General features: G+C 36.9%; 1 protein-coding gene across 9 annotated transcripts in view; it reads right to left on the bottom strand.

Moving 5' to 3' along the window:
- NPAS3 (neuronal PAS domain protein 3) overlaps positions 1-16695 on the bottom strand; it is a 599161-nt gene that overhangs the window by 416135 nt on the left and 166331 nt on the right. For all 9 annotated transcript variants that reach the window (XM_038137151.1, XM_038137149.1, XM_038137153.1 and 6 more), the window contains one exon: positions 98-342. In XM_038137151.1, the coding sequence (XP_037993079.1) occupies positions 98-342 (245 nt within the window). The remainder of the gene's footprint in view (positions 1-97; positions 343-16695) is intronic.

Raw genomic sequence — 16695 nt, 5'->3', positions numbered from 1 at the left:
ATGCAGGGAAAGAAGAAAGGATGAAGGTAAAAATTTCAGTTTAGAGGTTACTAAAGGCTGCCATATTCTATAGTACACAACAATATTTACTCCATACCTTTTACTGATGTATTAGGTGGAGGTCCTTCCATCCTCAAGTTCCATGGAGGATCACCTTGATTAGCAAAGTCCCTCATTTTCAGATAGCTAATTGTAAGTCGGATGATGGATGCCTTGTCAAGCTGGCTGGTAATGGCTGCAGGCAGTGGCAACAATTTTGCCAACTCATAGAATTCAAAATTCTCCTTTCCCCGGCGAGAGCGAGCAGCATCTCGGGACTTTTCCTTCCTCAAAGCTTGTAAACTGAAAGAAAATAAAGAAAGTAGGACATTCATCAGTATTAGTGTTCCGTCACATTTAACCAATACTTTTTCACTGCTGGTCTTCTCTTCACATTACCACATTTTCAAAATGCTGTTGCACATGGATCGACAGAATTCAGGATATATAAAATAGTGCTTACTGCTTGAATGACTGAAACCAACAATAATATTTGAGTTTAAGTGGTAGTCAACATATTATGTAACTACTCTTAAATCACTTTAGCCACTTCCTTTTCAGCCTGCCTTTCCTTTTTCAGCTGTCAGTGTCAAGAAAAAAATCCCAAGAATACTGTGTACAAGTGAGGTTTATCTGTCTAGGTGCCATTGCTTCTCATGACTCACTGTAAGAAAATTTTGCCTTAAATTTTGTCAAATTCTGACTCTTGGGAGAAGGTTAAAAACAGATGATTCAAGTGCTTGCCAGCTCTGACAGGGGCTGCAGTGCAGCCAAGATTACCAAACAGGTTGTACACTAACTGCTGAGACACAGAAGTGCAAGTCTGGTGTAACAATGTGAAAATTCCTGTGTCTCATAAAGCTGTTCTTCAGGAGTTGTTCAACTGTCTTTGCAGTGGAAGCAGCAACCTTTGTCAGTGGGGTAGAAAGCTGTTAATACAGTTATGTGATTCACATTTTTGATTGTAATTCACTACCACATACATGGCAGACTGACAACTTTTTGATCAGAAAGGACTTTCTGCGTTACCTTAAGCTGGAAATACAAAGACATTCATTTAATCCTGTTTCATCAATGTATTTGCTACTGCCAATACAGAACTCACAAAGATAACTCAGATTTTACTTCTGTGCTATTTGTTTAATTGGTGTAAAACTTCTGAATGCAGTGGGATGACAATGGTTAACACCTGGGGGCTTTTTTCTTTTTACACAGAGCAAAGTGCTCAATTCAGGATATTATAAGCTTCACAATACATCTGCCCTGATATACTCAGGCTGGCGCTGATGCTGGGGCTGGTGTCTGTCCATCACTGTGCAAGATGAGGAGAAACTGTTCTTGTACCTCATTAAGGGTCTATCTTGCCTTTGCTTCATTTGTTTACCTAATAATTTGATGAAGTTAAAGCCAAAATTCCATCAGCTGGTAGTTGTTTTACCTCAAAACTAGAATACAGCCAGTATATAATGGAATAACAAATGCTTTCCTCCAGCTTCCACAACCCTTCCTGAAACCTTGGATTTATCAACAGAAAAGTCATAATGACGAGATCTACAAAAGCACTCTGACATATAAAGGAAATCAGTAGAATTGAGGCATGCAGATAAAACACAATGAAGCTAAGAGCTCTATTTACCTGTTTTTCTAACCTAGGAATAAAGTGAAGAGTTTCTCTTTCTTAAATATTCATAACCACCCGCATTTTTGTAGCCATCTCTGCCACTTCAGACTTGGAAGGACATATCAGCTGGACCCTTAACAAACAAATGAAATCCCTCCATGACAGTTTCCTTAGTAGGTTTAACATGTTACACTTCCTACACAATTCCACACCAATAGCAATTATATTTAAAAAGACAGTCTGGCTAAGAAATAAGAATGGTGAGATAAAGATATGGAAGGAAACAGCACATCCTTACCCACAGGTAAAGACACAGAATCCTACTGAATGATATAATAAAGTACATACTTGGTTTTATAAACTCTACACAGAATGCTAGCACCTTGATTTGTAAACTATATTCTAGGAAAAAAGTACCTGAAAAATAAGATTTCACAATGCTCATTGTAGATGCATCTCTCTCAAATTTCAAATTTTAGATATCTACCATCATGGATATCCCTCAAAAGGTGCAATAAATACAACAGATAAAAGTATTTTATGTATACACAGACACATGGGAGCACAACTCTGTGATGTATGAACTGTCCAATTAATTCCAAGGAAGTAGTATCCCTCACAAGTTAAATATATACAACAGTGACGCAAGGAAAAGGCAGGGAAATGTCTCTGCACAATTACTTCCAAGTGAAAGCTCAGATTCATGGCATAAGACATGGTCTTTTCTACCTGTCACTAGCTTTTTTTTCCTGGAAGGCAAGCCTGAGAATTCAAGTCCCCAAATCAAGTTAGTAGAAGAATTGAGATTACAGACCTGTTCTGAAAGTCTGCACCAAGAGATCCACACCTGCTTTCCAAAGCACTTAATTAAATCCCTATGTAAGATGCGAGATTGTTAAAGATCCCTAGTAAAAAAATCATAAAAATTACAAATCTCAGCAACTTCTGAAACTGAAAAATGTTAGAAATTGAGTGGTGATAGAATATTCCTTAGAAGCACCAAAGTCTAAATCCACTGTTTACAGGTCCTATAGAGGCTTCAGGAGATTGCTGAAACTGAGTAATATACTGGAATGTAAACTTATGTAAAACATTACTGGACCAGTAACAGCTTGCAGTGGAAGTCAGTTAAGCTGAAAAGTGAGGCTCCCTGTGTCAGCAAACAGAAACATTTGAAAGCCACCTATGGTTATTCAAACTTGTACAACAAAAAAAAGTAGAAGGGATGGGGAACTGACATGATAAACCAAAGAAACTCTTGAGAAACAGTATTGAGAATAACTCACTTTTTCTCCCACTCATTTTTCATTTGTGGAAGCTTCATGGGGTGAATCAAGTCAAGAAATTTGTAACTTGGAGCACTTCTCTTGGCACCAGTGCCATTAAGCTAAATTAAGAAAGAGTGTCTATGGATATGTGCGCACAAGTCCTAATTTCTAGTCTATGTAATTCCACTAGGGAAATACACTGTACTGTTGGACACTGCAGTTAACCTGATAAAATGGGTCCTTAATTTGGGAGCAGTGATTTCCTCAGCAGGATGCAGGAATTCATTAGATACAACCTAAACATGGCTGTTAATCCTCCCCAGCACCTGTGATTCTGATAGGCAACATCAGCTTCCTTGTCAGATGCTCTTAATAAAGTAAAGTACTGGCACTAATAATCCCAAGAGGATGCTAGAAAAGAGGAGTGTGAAGTTCCAAACAGAAAACAGTGATGCTGACACAGGACCAAAATTCATCTTGGTTCCTGTCACATGACACCTGGAACTAGAGGTGGTTCTTGGAACATAAATGAATTTGTTAAGTATCTGGCTGCAAAAACTTAGAAATACACAGGCTCTTCTGCTAATAAGAAAAATTAAAGTGTGGGAAACTGTACACATGTTTACTAAGCGGCTTTCAAAAACAGTCAGAAAGCACCAAGAAAGCAAGCATCACATGTTTAAGAGTTCTCAAATGACAGAGAAGATCCCCCAACAGTCAAGCCAATCTACATATAATATCCACAGTACCAACAAGAGAGTAACAGTCGGAAATATACCCAAGGGATATAAATATTGCTCCTTCTTTGCCTTCTGTGGAGAAGGGATAGTAGCTAAGACAATTGAATCAGGGTGCATCAGGGTAAAATGTAAAAGAATGATGTTGTCATACAATGGTGAAACTTCATGCATTCCTTTAAGAAGACAGTTCTCATAGAATTCTATGTATATTCCACATACAGAGTCCTCTAAAGAAGATTAAGAGGTTTCCAGCTGATATCTCCTGATAATTTTGAGAAGCAGGATCATATAAACAGGATATTTAATGGCTTGAAGACTAATGCTATTTTAGATACAGTTTCTAAAATATATTTTATTTTTCCTTTCAGGGCCTTTCCAGATGGATTGATATAAAGGTGGTCTGGCTTTTACAGATGAAAGGGTACAATAAATACTACCACATAATCCTAAAATGGTATACATGACATTTCTAAAGTAGATTTTCTATTGAAGACACAGATGCAGAAGACATGATAATATGGTGTTGCATAAAAGTTTTATTGATACTCGTAACTCACTTGTGATTTCATTGTGCTTGTGGTCATTCCAAGCTTAACCTGCTCCATATTTTATTTCACATAATTTTATATACTTTACATTCAGAAGCATATACGTGCATCCATATCTGTGTGCACACCCACAACCTACACACATCTGACCAATTGACATCTGTCACTTTAAAGCTGGGACAATCACAGATCCTATTTTTTGCAGCATTTAATAGCAATCAAACATATTTGCAAGCATAGCAACAGATATATTGACCTAGACAAAGGGTTTTTATCATATGTTCACAGAATCACAGAATATTCTGAGCTGGAAGTGACCCACAAGGACCATCAAGTCCAACACTTAAATGAGTGGCCTAGATGGGGATGGAGTCCATGATGTTGGTGTTATTAACACCATGCTCTAGCCAACTAAGCTAATCTCAGGGTCATAACAATACCTTACTTTCCTGGGCAGGAAAAATCAGTGAAATAATTTAATTATGTGAATTTGCATTTTGAATGAAAACAGGGGAATGGTTGCACTAACAAATAATTTTTGCTTGCAATTTCAAAATATAGCTTGGAAAGTGGTGGTTGGCAGACTTGCCCAGTTTTGGATAGGCGGCTCACATTTACATTTCACCTACACTGTTCCCTTAAACTTGATGCAGGCGAGAGACCCCCCCAGCAGAGCTTCTCAGAACATCGGTCTCCCTCTGCTCAGCCCCACATAACAGCACTCCTGGGATTTATGGTACCTTCATTGGACTTGTCACAAATAGAGATTGGATTGGAAGCAACAGCCATAAAACAAGGTTTGAGGGACAGATGGACTGCTGAACTCAAGATATAGTGGCTTGAGCCAATGGACAGCTTATCTGTGTTGTGCTTTCATAGTTACTGCTCATTTCCATTCACAAGCACATTTCCATTCATTTTTCTGCTTCACAGGCAGAGAAGTATGGCAAACTCTCACAAAGGACGCACAGTACTATTGAGAATGGCATTGAACTCCTCCCTGATTTCAGGAGAAATTTTAGAAACGCAAAAGCGTACCAGAACAGAGCACTTTTTTCTTATATACTAAACATTTTCATACTTGTTAACCCAGCTGTTACTGAGCACTAGTGAATGTCTTAAGCTCCTAACAACAATGTGGATTAGTAGCAGCAACTTCAGATATAGTATACAAATAACACTTAATATCTAATAATGTTTATAACAGGCTTTATAGAGAATGAAGCAATATGTCTCTGTGTGTATTTTTCTATTAGTCTAGTCTTTTAAAGCCAAGGATCGAAAGGTCCACTATAAACAGTATCCAACTCTCTGAAGGAGAAAGTCAGATGAATGTTATAACCATTTCACAGAAAAGAAACCAGATATAAGGAAAGGCTATGCAACATTAGAGTGCACAATGAATCCGCTACAAAAATATTTGGAGGTAAGTGATCCAGCCCCTTCAGCCCTCCAAAAGAGACTTTAAATTATATATGTCCCTTTGTGTATAGTCTTTCCCAATATAAAGAACACAAGCAGGCTTACTTGCTAGAGAGCACAGTTATAGGGTTACATAAAGGAATAAATTTATGCTGCTCCTGAGTCCATAGATGTGAATTTGTGCAATTCTGAATGAATATTGCTAGAAAGATCCTCTTTTTTTCTTACTTTGTTCCACATTAATATGATGTGACATAATATTACCGTACTTTGGACATTTTTGTATTTAAATCAACTATAGGTCCCTTCCTCTGCTATTAATAACCTATTAACATAATTTATGTATTTATATCATACAATGTAGTGGATGATTATGGAAATTTGACTAATTATACAAATGTTTATACATTCTGATCTATTACAGAAATAATCAATTACCTGTTCCCTCAAAGCCACATCCTTCAGAATCTTTTCTGGGGCTTCAAGCTGACCAGTGAAAACAATCAGGGCAGTTAAGTCCGTTTAAAACAAGTACACTTAAAATCTGACTTTAAATACCTGGGCAATTCATTAAGATAATGTCCTGCTCTACCTATAGGTGACCACCCATAAGACATGTTCTGTCATATAAAAATCTTCTTTCATTTCACTGATGTTGTGAAAGAATTAAACTTCATTAGAAATTCAAAGAATGGAATAGCATCAATATTTAAGTGACCCAATTATTTTGAATATTTACAGATTTTACTTCTATATGACTCTTCATATTCCTGATGTTTTTTCAAAAGTTAATAGCAGCCTCTCAGAAACACTGTTCAATCCAAGTGGATATTAATCTGAACAGCAGTGCACATTTTCAGACTCAAAAAAAATTATTTAGACTGTCGGAAAGATGAAGGAAGTGAAGGAGACCAACCTGCACTGCGTAATTACACATATTACAGTTAAAAAGACCAGTTTTGGAAGTCAAACATAACCACTGATGGTAGCATAAGCCTAAGGCTTTCTATTATCAATTTTTTTGTTGTTCTGTTTTTCTAAAGGTTATGCTCTAGAGTCTTCACAAATATGCATGTAACTGGATATTTTTTTCAGTGTAGTAGATCCAAAATACAAAATAATGAAGCAAGAGAGCTAATGCTCCTGTAGATGTAAATTAAAAGAATGTGCACTCAACCCTCTAAGACTAATTCAATTAGTTCTGAAAAATTGATAATGAAAGTATGTTAATATGTTTACCTCTAATTTCTACACTACATTTTGCTATCTTTGGGGATTTCTTTTCTTTTGAGACAAATTTTTGACTTGATTTTTTTCCCTTTCTTTTTCTTTCTGCTGTCCCATTTGTAGATTTTCTTTTCACAAAGATTGTTTCTGAACTGAGAGTACAAGAACTTCAAGACTAATAATAACAGTTACAATGACTAAAAAAGGGCACTACTTTTGTGAGGGGAAAACCTCCAAAATCAAAAGCCACATTAAATTTTACCTTCTTTCTTTTTAAGTAGATCTGAGAAGCCAGACGGCAGATTTTTATGGATTTTTCTACTTGTTTGCTTAGGAGATCCGAACATTGCTCAGTCTCACTATTTATCAATTAATCCAGCATGCAGCCTCAAAGGAGAAAGGTCGACTTGTGTTAAAAATTCATCCATCAAAAATTCATCAAAGACTTCATCATTTTAACTTGCGAACCTTTGAACACCTACATACTTGTCAGATCTGTGGTCATAGTTAACTGGAATCTATAGTTACCACAGTGCCTACACTTGCTCTGACACGAGCTGCATGAAGAGACTTTCAGGTGAAAGTGCAGTACATAACCAAGTGAGGCAGACTGCCTCCTCAAACTGCTCTTTTTATCAGACAAAGGATATCTAACATCTGACTAAGTTCCAAGTCGGTAAAATCAGACCCTTTCTATGACCAAACACTTTTCAGGGGAGTGTATTTTTGCCCCATCATAAAAGTCACCATTCTTATAGGCAAGAATTTGCAAAAAAAAGGTAAATTATCTGATACTATCATCAAGGGCCTAGTCCAGAAATTAAAGCCATTTAATGCTGTCTAAGAAAAAATAATGTTTTGAGACTTTCTTTAATGTGTGAATAAAGCTGTATAGTATATGCTGGAAGTTAAAGCTGGAACCTTCAAGTTCAAGGTAAAAGCTCTGCTGCTTAACTAATGCACTGCTCATAGCTGTCATCATTAATTTATGTTAGCCTCTGTAAACATCAAGAGTATAATAGGCCAATTTCACAACTAAATATAGATGCACATTTTGCCCTTATATAAATGGCAGATTGCTGCTGTAGATCATCACTGCAGCAACACGTCAGTAAAGATGCACTGTTTGATGGTCTGATGCTCACACAATATATAAAACCAGTTGTAATGGTTGTTTGGAAGCAAAGTGTAACATAGCAGCAAAATTTCATTTGTTCCACAAACTCAGGATATATTAAGCTTGGCTGACAAAGACTGTTTGATGTGCTAAATCAGTTTGACCTTCATTTTTGCTTTATATTTCTCATTTAACACATGAAATGACCATTATTTTTTCACTGTATAGGGAAATATGACAGAACTGATTTCTATTAAAACCTTTCTTTTCCTTGTAGAAAGGAAAAAAATATTTTGCCAAAAGTGCTTTAGCAATTACTGCAAAACTTATAAAAAATAATAGCTATATTAAACCAAGCTTTTTATTATATCAGTAAGACTTTAGGTTGGTTTTTAGGGGTTTCACAGAAGAGGATCTTTTTATTTTAAATATATAAACATGGTTCAAGGAAATGGTTTGTATATGTTTGAACTAATCATTAAACTGAATATTTTATCACTTATAAGTACCTTTGTTGAACTGTTTAAACAACAGGATTTACTTCCAAAGTGAGTCATTATAACATAATAATAGGAACATGGCAGGTTTTAAGCATTACAAACTTGCCATCCTGCACAATCTTTTAAAACTACTGTACACCTTGATAGAGAAACCATTAAGTGAGCTGTGAGACACTAGTTCAAATCCAAATTCTACAACTAGAACACTAGTGTTTCTCATCTTTTTTTTTTTCTTCCTATGTTGAACTAAGCAATTGCCAGCCTCCTGATAATAGAGAAACCCCAGTTTTATCAAGCAATTTTGCAGCACCCAATAAACAGCACTTTACCTTGGAGCAACTTGTACATTTCACACCTTAAATTTCTATTTACCAAATCAGCTAATCACTTCACAATTGAACTTCTCAGAACAAAAAATTATCAATTAAAGTGGTTGAAACTCCTGCAAATTATCATTTAGGAATGAAGTAATTGCTTTCATCAGGGCAGAAAAGCCCGCCAGAACAGAAATGTCACTTCAGATTAGTGTTCTCACTCCTGAAGCTATGGATGACACAGCTGATATAAGACTAAATGCCAAGACCAATCAATTGCTTTTGTGGCTCTGTTCTGAGCTGCTGTAAAAGGGGCCATTTTCTAGGATCTACTCTTCATTATAGTAAATGCTATCTCCTTGGTAACATAATTCCATTTCTCATAAATTCCGTCTGAGAGCATTGTCCTAACAATGGATGTTTGTGGAAAAGAATGCTGTTGGTTTAATGCAAAGAAATTAAGTGTGAACGGCTGTCAAAGTACTATAGTTTGCTTGTTCTTAAACATAAATTGAAGTCTTTACATTAAAAACAGAATACTTTGGCGGAAATGAATGTTCTGAACTAGTGTGATATGTTGCATTTGGAATGATGTATTTCTGATTGAGAGTTTAGACTTTTTTTTGAATACATATGTTCTGTCTACAGTGGGCACACTCATCCCTAGCAGAGATTTGTCAGTTTAAGAGAGAGTAGATAAACACTCCACTTATTTCACAGCAGTGCAGCTAGGAAATGTGAAACTGCACAAGAAAACATGGTCTCATTATCATATGACATGCTATTTGTTAGCAGACTCATCTGTGTATAAAAGCTTTCTTTGAACTGAGCCCTTACTGGAAATATCTGTATTTCAATTTGTACTGTTCAGCTTCCTAAAATACTTAGAATCTGAGTTATGGTCTCCAATTAAAAGGATATCCGAGAAGCTAATTTGGTGGAACAGCAGCAATTTCCTGCACTGCTCTCCTCATGACTGAAGTTTGGAAACAAATTCAAGATTACAGATTTTCTTTCAAAACAGGATGAAAAGTATTCCTCCCTCAATGAGCATAAGCAATTCCAATTAACAACAGCAAGACTTATGTGACAGGAGAATATATTGCCACATATGTAAAGAAGCAATTTATCCAGCATTAAGAGGAAAAGTGCAAATTTATTGTAGCATTTCTATGGGTAACCAAAGAGCGAGCACAGGTAACACTGTTGCCAGATTTTGACTGTAGCCCAGAATGACAGCAATCACATAAAGGCATGAAAAACTGCACCCATTAGGTGATGTGAGGAAAAGAAGAGGACAAGAGAGACACGGTGTCACATCTGCCTGCCCGAAGTAAACATCGTACACACACAGAATCACACAGAATTTCTCAGTTGGAAGAGACCTTTAAGATCATCGAGTCCAACCCATGTTCTAACACCTCAATTAGATCATGGCACCAAGTGCCACATCCAGTCTTTTTTTAAACACATGCAGGGATGGTGACTCCACCACCTCCCTGGGCAGATGATTCCAGTATTTGACCACTCTTTCTGTGAAAAACTTCCTCCTTAATTCTAGCCTGTATCTCCCTTGGCGCAGCTTGAGACTGTGTCCTCTTGTTCTGTCTGTTGTTGCCCAGAGAAAGAGACCGACCCCCAGCTCACCACAGCCACCCTTCAGGAAGTTGAAGAGAGTGATAAGGTCACCTCTGAGTCTCCTTTTCTCCAGGCTAAATAACCCCAGCTTTTTTAAACATTGTACTTTCAACCACAAAGCCAGGTAGCTTCAGCCCAGGTTCTCCACATATGCTATCTCATATGCCACATCAGAAATGCTATATAGCATCCGGCACTTTAAATATGAGCTTTACATTTTAGCCTAACTGTAAGCTACTACATAAATGAATCTCTCTGAAGTAAACAAAAACTATCCAAATTCTGATTATACTCCTTTAGTGAGTACTGTCTTTAAGAAGGAACACTGCAGGTTAGAGTTTTTTATCTGCTTCTGAATTAATAGCTGTTATTTTCCTCACCTATGTTAGAGTCATTGCAGAAATTTTTGCTGGAACGTTTATATCAGCTATAGCCATTATTTTCCACAGGATTATTTTACCAGCTCTGAAATAAACAGCAGCACGAGTGAAAAAAATTTTGTTTGATATTTTTAGATAAGTTGTGTTTGCACCAGGTAGTTTATCTATACCGTTAAGTTTTACTACTGCCAAAAGGCCTAAGAGAACAACGTTGCCTTCAGGCAACTCAAGTTTGCTCTTTACAGATGACCAAAACAGGGATTTTGTTAGAGTTGGCTGTGCTCTCTGTAACTATCCGCTTCAAGTGAGCTCCCTGAGCCAGGAAAAAAAGGCAAGAATTCCAACCTCTCTCTTTCACTGCTGCCACATAAATAATCTCTTAGTGGTGTGCTCTCGATTACTACAATACTAAGACCCTTTCTGAAGAAAATAATGTTCTTTATCTCCTTAGCCTTTATCTCCTTATCTCCTTTATCTTTCTTACAATTATCATTCTCATCATCTCCTTGTTCTCCTCTTTCCATCTAAAAATTATGTGTACACTATACAGAACACACACAAGTTGTAGTTTTGAATCCTCCTCATTAACGTCTTTGCAAGGCTTTACATGAAGAAGGGTTGAAGGGATATGGGATACACTGGGACTGCAGTCCAAATGAGCTATTCCAGTTCAGAGTCCCAGCTGAGCTATCTGAAAGCTGACAAAGTACAATTTCAACAGGACAGTCAGTGAGCTACAGGACCACTGTTAGCCTCTATTCCCTGCATGTTTTCTGCTGCCTGTGATAAAAACAGTACTGACAGAGATCACACTGTCATCAATACTCAAGCTACTTAGTTTTAAATTATCTCAAAGTACTTCTTAAAAAACCCAAAAAAATACAAACACAAGCAACAGTTGGCCTAGATGGTGGTATAGCTACCTTTGTTGACTGCTCAAAACCAAGTAATGCATGCAAAATTTTTACTCTGCCATCTTAGAAGACCATGGTGCCTCCAAAAGCTGACTGGTGGATTTATTCAAGCCTGTTTTCCACAGAAGCACGAGATTGACTCTCCAAGGTGCAGCGTTAGCTGCTGAACCACTGACTCAGTACGAATGAGCTTCAAGGCCTTTCACTTTTACCCCCCTTGCTTGAACCCTGAACAGTTTAGTATAAATTAGTGTCAGTAGAGCACAAGATAGCAACATTTTCACAAGCAGGCATCTCTCTCACCTATACTAGCAATGAATTAACTTTCCTTACTGCTGACATATTCCAGGACAGGCTACAGCCTTCACCTACTTCCCTTGCAGAAGGATTACATTTCCTTTCCATTTATGCTCTGGGACAAGGAACAGCTCTAAGTGCCACATACACTGGTGAAGGGTAAAAAGTCATACAAAAAAAGATATTGTTAGTTTTTCATCTGTTTCAATACATTGGGGTAAACATGAAACCCATACTGCTTGCAGAAGAATTTCCTCTTTGTTCCCTTTACAGATACCAGTACTGGTCACACACATGATTGGGCTTAAGCGTTTCCTGAAGTGCCAAGAAGAGTCTGCTGTCAAAGGTTATGCACTCAACCCAGGGGGTGCCACATGCACTGGTAACTGCTGTGCTAGAGGTATGTCACCATGTATTTTAATTTTCAGGCACTTGCAGAAGACCCAAGATTTAATTTCTAAACAAAGTTTTCAGATGTGGTACAGCAAAACCCAATTCTCCTCAGAGACCACTTTAATTAGTCAGAGTAAACCTGATTGCACATGCATTTTTTGACCAAAGTAGTGCTTTGCCAAAACCTTTCCTTAAAACACACTCATCATCAACTACAATCCTCGAACTTTAAAAAGTAACACTTAGACAAAAGCCTCAGAGTTTTAACAGTTGACATAAATCTCATGCTCTAAGTAGTGTTTATCTTCTTTAACAATATTAAACTACCAGCAAGATTAACGATATCCTAAATCTATCAGATTGCATCAAAGGCATTAAAATTATCAGGGCTCTGAAATACTGTCCAGCAGCTGCCACAGTTACCCCTCAACCTTGCAGTAAAAGTCCTTGCTAAAACAATTCCTCAAAAAGGGCCAACCAGTTACAGAGATGACAAATATGAGTGACATATTAAAATATTAATATGAGTGACATAACAAAGCACAATGCAGAGGCAAGGGCCCCTTCTGAAGAGCTCCTTGCCTTGAGTGATCTCTTAATTAGCCAGCAGATAAAACATCTTCCTGCAAAGTCTTACAGGTCTAGATCAGAAAGGAATAGCATGATTATCTGGGAACTATCTTTAACATGAGGAAGGCCATATAGCACCACCCTGTAATTCTGGTTTCTTTTGCAAAAGTATCAATCGTAATCCGAAAACTCCAAGACGTAAAGAATTTCTATTGCTAAGCAGCTGCACTGTTTAAATTAGCCTCACCATTAACATTTTGAGTCTTTATTTCCAATTTCAACTTTGCTGAGTTCAGCTTTCAGTCACTGAATCTTGCAATTCTTTTGTCCACTAAACAAAGAAACTCCAAATATCTGCTATCTTCTTCCTGCCTGGCTAATTATGGTCCACAATCAAGTCACCCTCTTAACCCTCCCTTTGACAAGACACTCGATTGACTAAACAAACTGAGTCATTGTATGATTTCCAGTGTTCATTTTAGATGTCTCTTTTTTTTTCAACATAAAAAAACCTAAGAGATTTCAACACTGAATGCAACAGCATCAATCATAATTTCCATGTTCAATACTTCAACTGATACATTTAAAGATTATTTTATTCCAGATCTGAAACAGCATTGTACTGGGCTACAGTGTTCTGCTACTACTCATAAAAAAACTTAAATATTTCAATTTGGGGTTCACAGAAGAAAGAGGCACTGAGAAACAGCTTTGAACTACAATGTCAGTAATGTGCTTCTCCCTGTGTTATTCTTGGCCAGTCATGGTTTTTATGTTGCAGAAATGGAAACAGGTCTGATAAGTTCCATAAGCTATAGAGCATGTAAAATGAGAGAAAAATTCTAATTCATTAATGTGAGAAAACAACATATTTTCTCTCAGCCATGTAGAATTTTCTCAGTTGAATCTAGGCTGAGCTTCTGCAGTCATTTCTGTGTTTTATTTCCAAGGTGGATACCATCTCAGAATTTTTGGTGTAAAATGGCTAAGTCAGGTTAAAATGGCTGAACTCAGAAACAAGAAGAAACATTCTGTAAAATGATGAATTCTTGAGATAATCCCTGAAAGTCAGTATTCACAGAGTTGCTCAAGACAATTAAGGTAAGATTTTCAGAACAACACAGTTCTGGCAGACCCTGCTCTTAGAGAAAAGATGTACCAAATGTTGTGTTTGAAAATGCCACACTGCTGTATTCAAAACCTGCCTCACAGGGATAGTGTCAGTCAGGTAAACTAGAAATACTTTGGAGTCGAGGAAATTTAGACCCCTAAACACTGAATGTTAATCTTGGATTTTACCTGTTGATAGAGCTACAAGCTCATCAGAAGAGGAAAGAGGTGCAGTGACTGGTAGACTGCTGGTAATAGCTACTGAGTGATGCTTAAAACCAGCAATTGCTTAAGGTTTGTGGGTGAGGGTTTAGCTACAGAAATGAAAGAAGAAAAGAAGCAACCATCACAAAGAGCTATTATACCTGACAGACTCTACATAAGACAGATGAAATGTGAGCTTCAGTATTCAAAAGAGAAAGGATACAATCATATGTCTGGTTAACTTACAGGAAATAGTTCCAGAGACAATTTTATACTAACTACAGTGATTTGAGCAATTTTTAAAAATAATACCAACCAATTTTTCTCCATTATACTCTGCTGGCAGAAAATAAAACATTTTTCTTTTAAATGATTGCCTCTGGTTTTGTTAAATCATGCAGCCTGTCAACATGTGGTCACCAGTTTTACATGATCTTTCTGCCTCTCTGGAAAAGAATGAATTTGCAGCCTGATCTGTGATATAAATACATAATCTGGCATCAGTTAAAGTTGTTGCTATTACTACTACAAAAAAAAAAAAAAAAAAGAGGAAAAAAAAAGAAAGATGAGCAACCATAATACTGTAATATGAAAAAAAATCAAGTCAAAATGATTCATTTAAATTCAAATATGACAGGGGTTTTGTTTTTTCTTAAATACTATGTCTGGCAATTCCTGTTATTGAAGAATTAAGTGGAAAAAAAAAAAGTAGAGTCTAATTCTGTCACCAGATGTGCCTGCCCAACTTCATTGATTTCAAAGGACAACATAGACCCTTAGTGCTAAGCGATTTTGTAAGAGTAAATATTTGAAAAACAGAATGAGAAAAAAAAATGTAGAATCCTTCTTTTGGTACACAGTTGTTTCAGGAAGCTCACAGCAGCTGAACAAATTAAATCTCCAACCTTATGCTGTCAAGTGGGAATCATGTCCTAATAATCCTGTAACTGTTTGATTGGGATATAGCCTCATCTCAACAATGTGACTAAATGGAAAAATGAATGGAGAACAAAACACAGAAAGATAAAACATGTTCAATTTTACTTTACTAAACTTATGTTGAATTAACCTTTATGAGACACTGTTTTCACTCAGAGAATTGGAATATTTAGCTGTCCTTTCAAACCAGGGTTTCAGGTTTGCCTTCTTTTCTAAACTCCTTTGTAAAATGACTATAGCATGCTTCACAATATCCTTTCATCTCTTCTTAGGGATGAAGCGATACACAGAGTCAATCTTTATAATTAAATCATGACTGCTGTCAACAGCAGTTGCTGTGATTTCAGCTTATACAGCTATTATTTGTATTCATAGGAATGCCCGCTTCAAAATCACAAGACAGGAAAAATCATGCTCTTAAGAGCAAGGGAAAAAAAGAAGCTGAAATGTTCCCCATAACGCAGAAGGAGTCAAGGTATCTGTGTGATGTCTAATGCCTTCCAGGCACTTGAAGACTCTACTGAGCAACAGGGTTTACTGTAGCTTTAATAAGGTGCAAATGCTAATTCCCACACTGCTAGCCTGCTGACAGATACAACTGACATGACAAAATGGGATCTTGACTATTGCGGTTATATGACCTGTAGCAAGGGCTGGTAAAGATACCCCCATGTGTACTGATCCCCCCAGCTGAGACTGTCCCCTGTAGAGAAATCAGAGAACAGGAGTCTCATAATTGCCTCCAGCATCCCTGACAAGTGACAGCCACAAACAGACCAAAACCAGTGCCAGAAATCTGGCTGAATATAAGAAACTTTTTCTACCAAGAAGTGTTTAACTGAAATGCCAAAACCACTAAATAATTCTAGAGTGTTCTATTAATGACCAGTATAAACGAGGGTATTAGCCTAATATGCAAGAACAATAAACATTAGGAGAACATTTGGGCAGTAAAAAGTGATGACTGTGTGACAGTAACAGAATGAGATAAATCTGGGTAGAAGTTTGATTTTCTGATTGCTTCAAGATTTGTTTAGACTTACAGCCTTTGAAAACTAAGAATTCCTGTGCCAATTTTAAAAGTCTTATTTAAATTATTTTATGATTTCAGTTTACATTAAAATCTCAAACAAAATAGCATGGATGCTTTGTGTGGCCATCTGCTACTTTCATCAAGTGTCTGTAGTGACGAAAATGAGGATTCTAGTAGTTTTACTGCAGAGATAATTGAAGCCTTTCTAAGAATAATTTCTATTCAGTCCTTTAGAGCCAAATTTTGTCCTTGGATCTGCACTCTATCTTGTAATATTGGAACGTGGTTCTTGTTTGAGCAGTTAATATCAGCCTCTGAGTATAAAATACGAGATACTAGTATTCTTTCATACTTTTGCATCGATGATATGGTCTGTTTTACATATTTTGGCAGATGCTTTTGGGGCATGCTGAGCACAGTT

The sequence above is a fragment of the Motacilla alba genome, chromosome 5 (assembly GCF_015832195.1).
Source record: "Motacilla alba alba isolate MOTALB_02 chromosome 5, Motacilla_alba_V1.0_pri, whole genome shotgun sequence".
Lineage (NCBI taxonomy): Eukaryota > Metazoa > Chordata > Aves > Passeriformes > Motacillidae > Motacilla > Motacilla alba.
The sequence above is the reverse complement of the archived record's forward strand: the minus strand, read 5'-3'. Positions and strand labels throughout refer to the sequence as shown.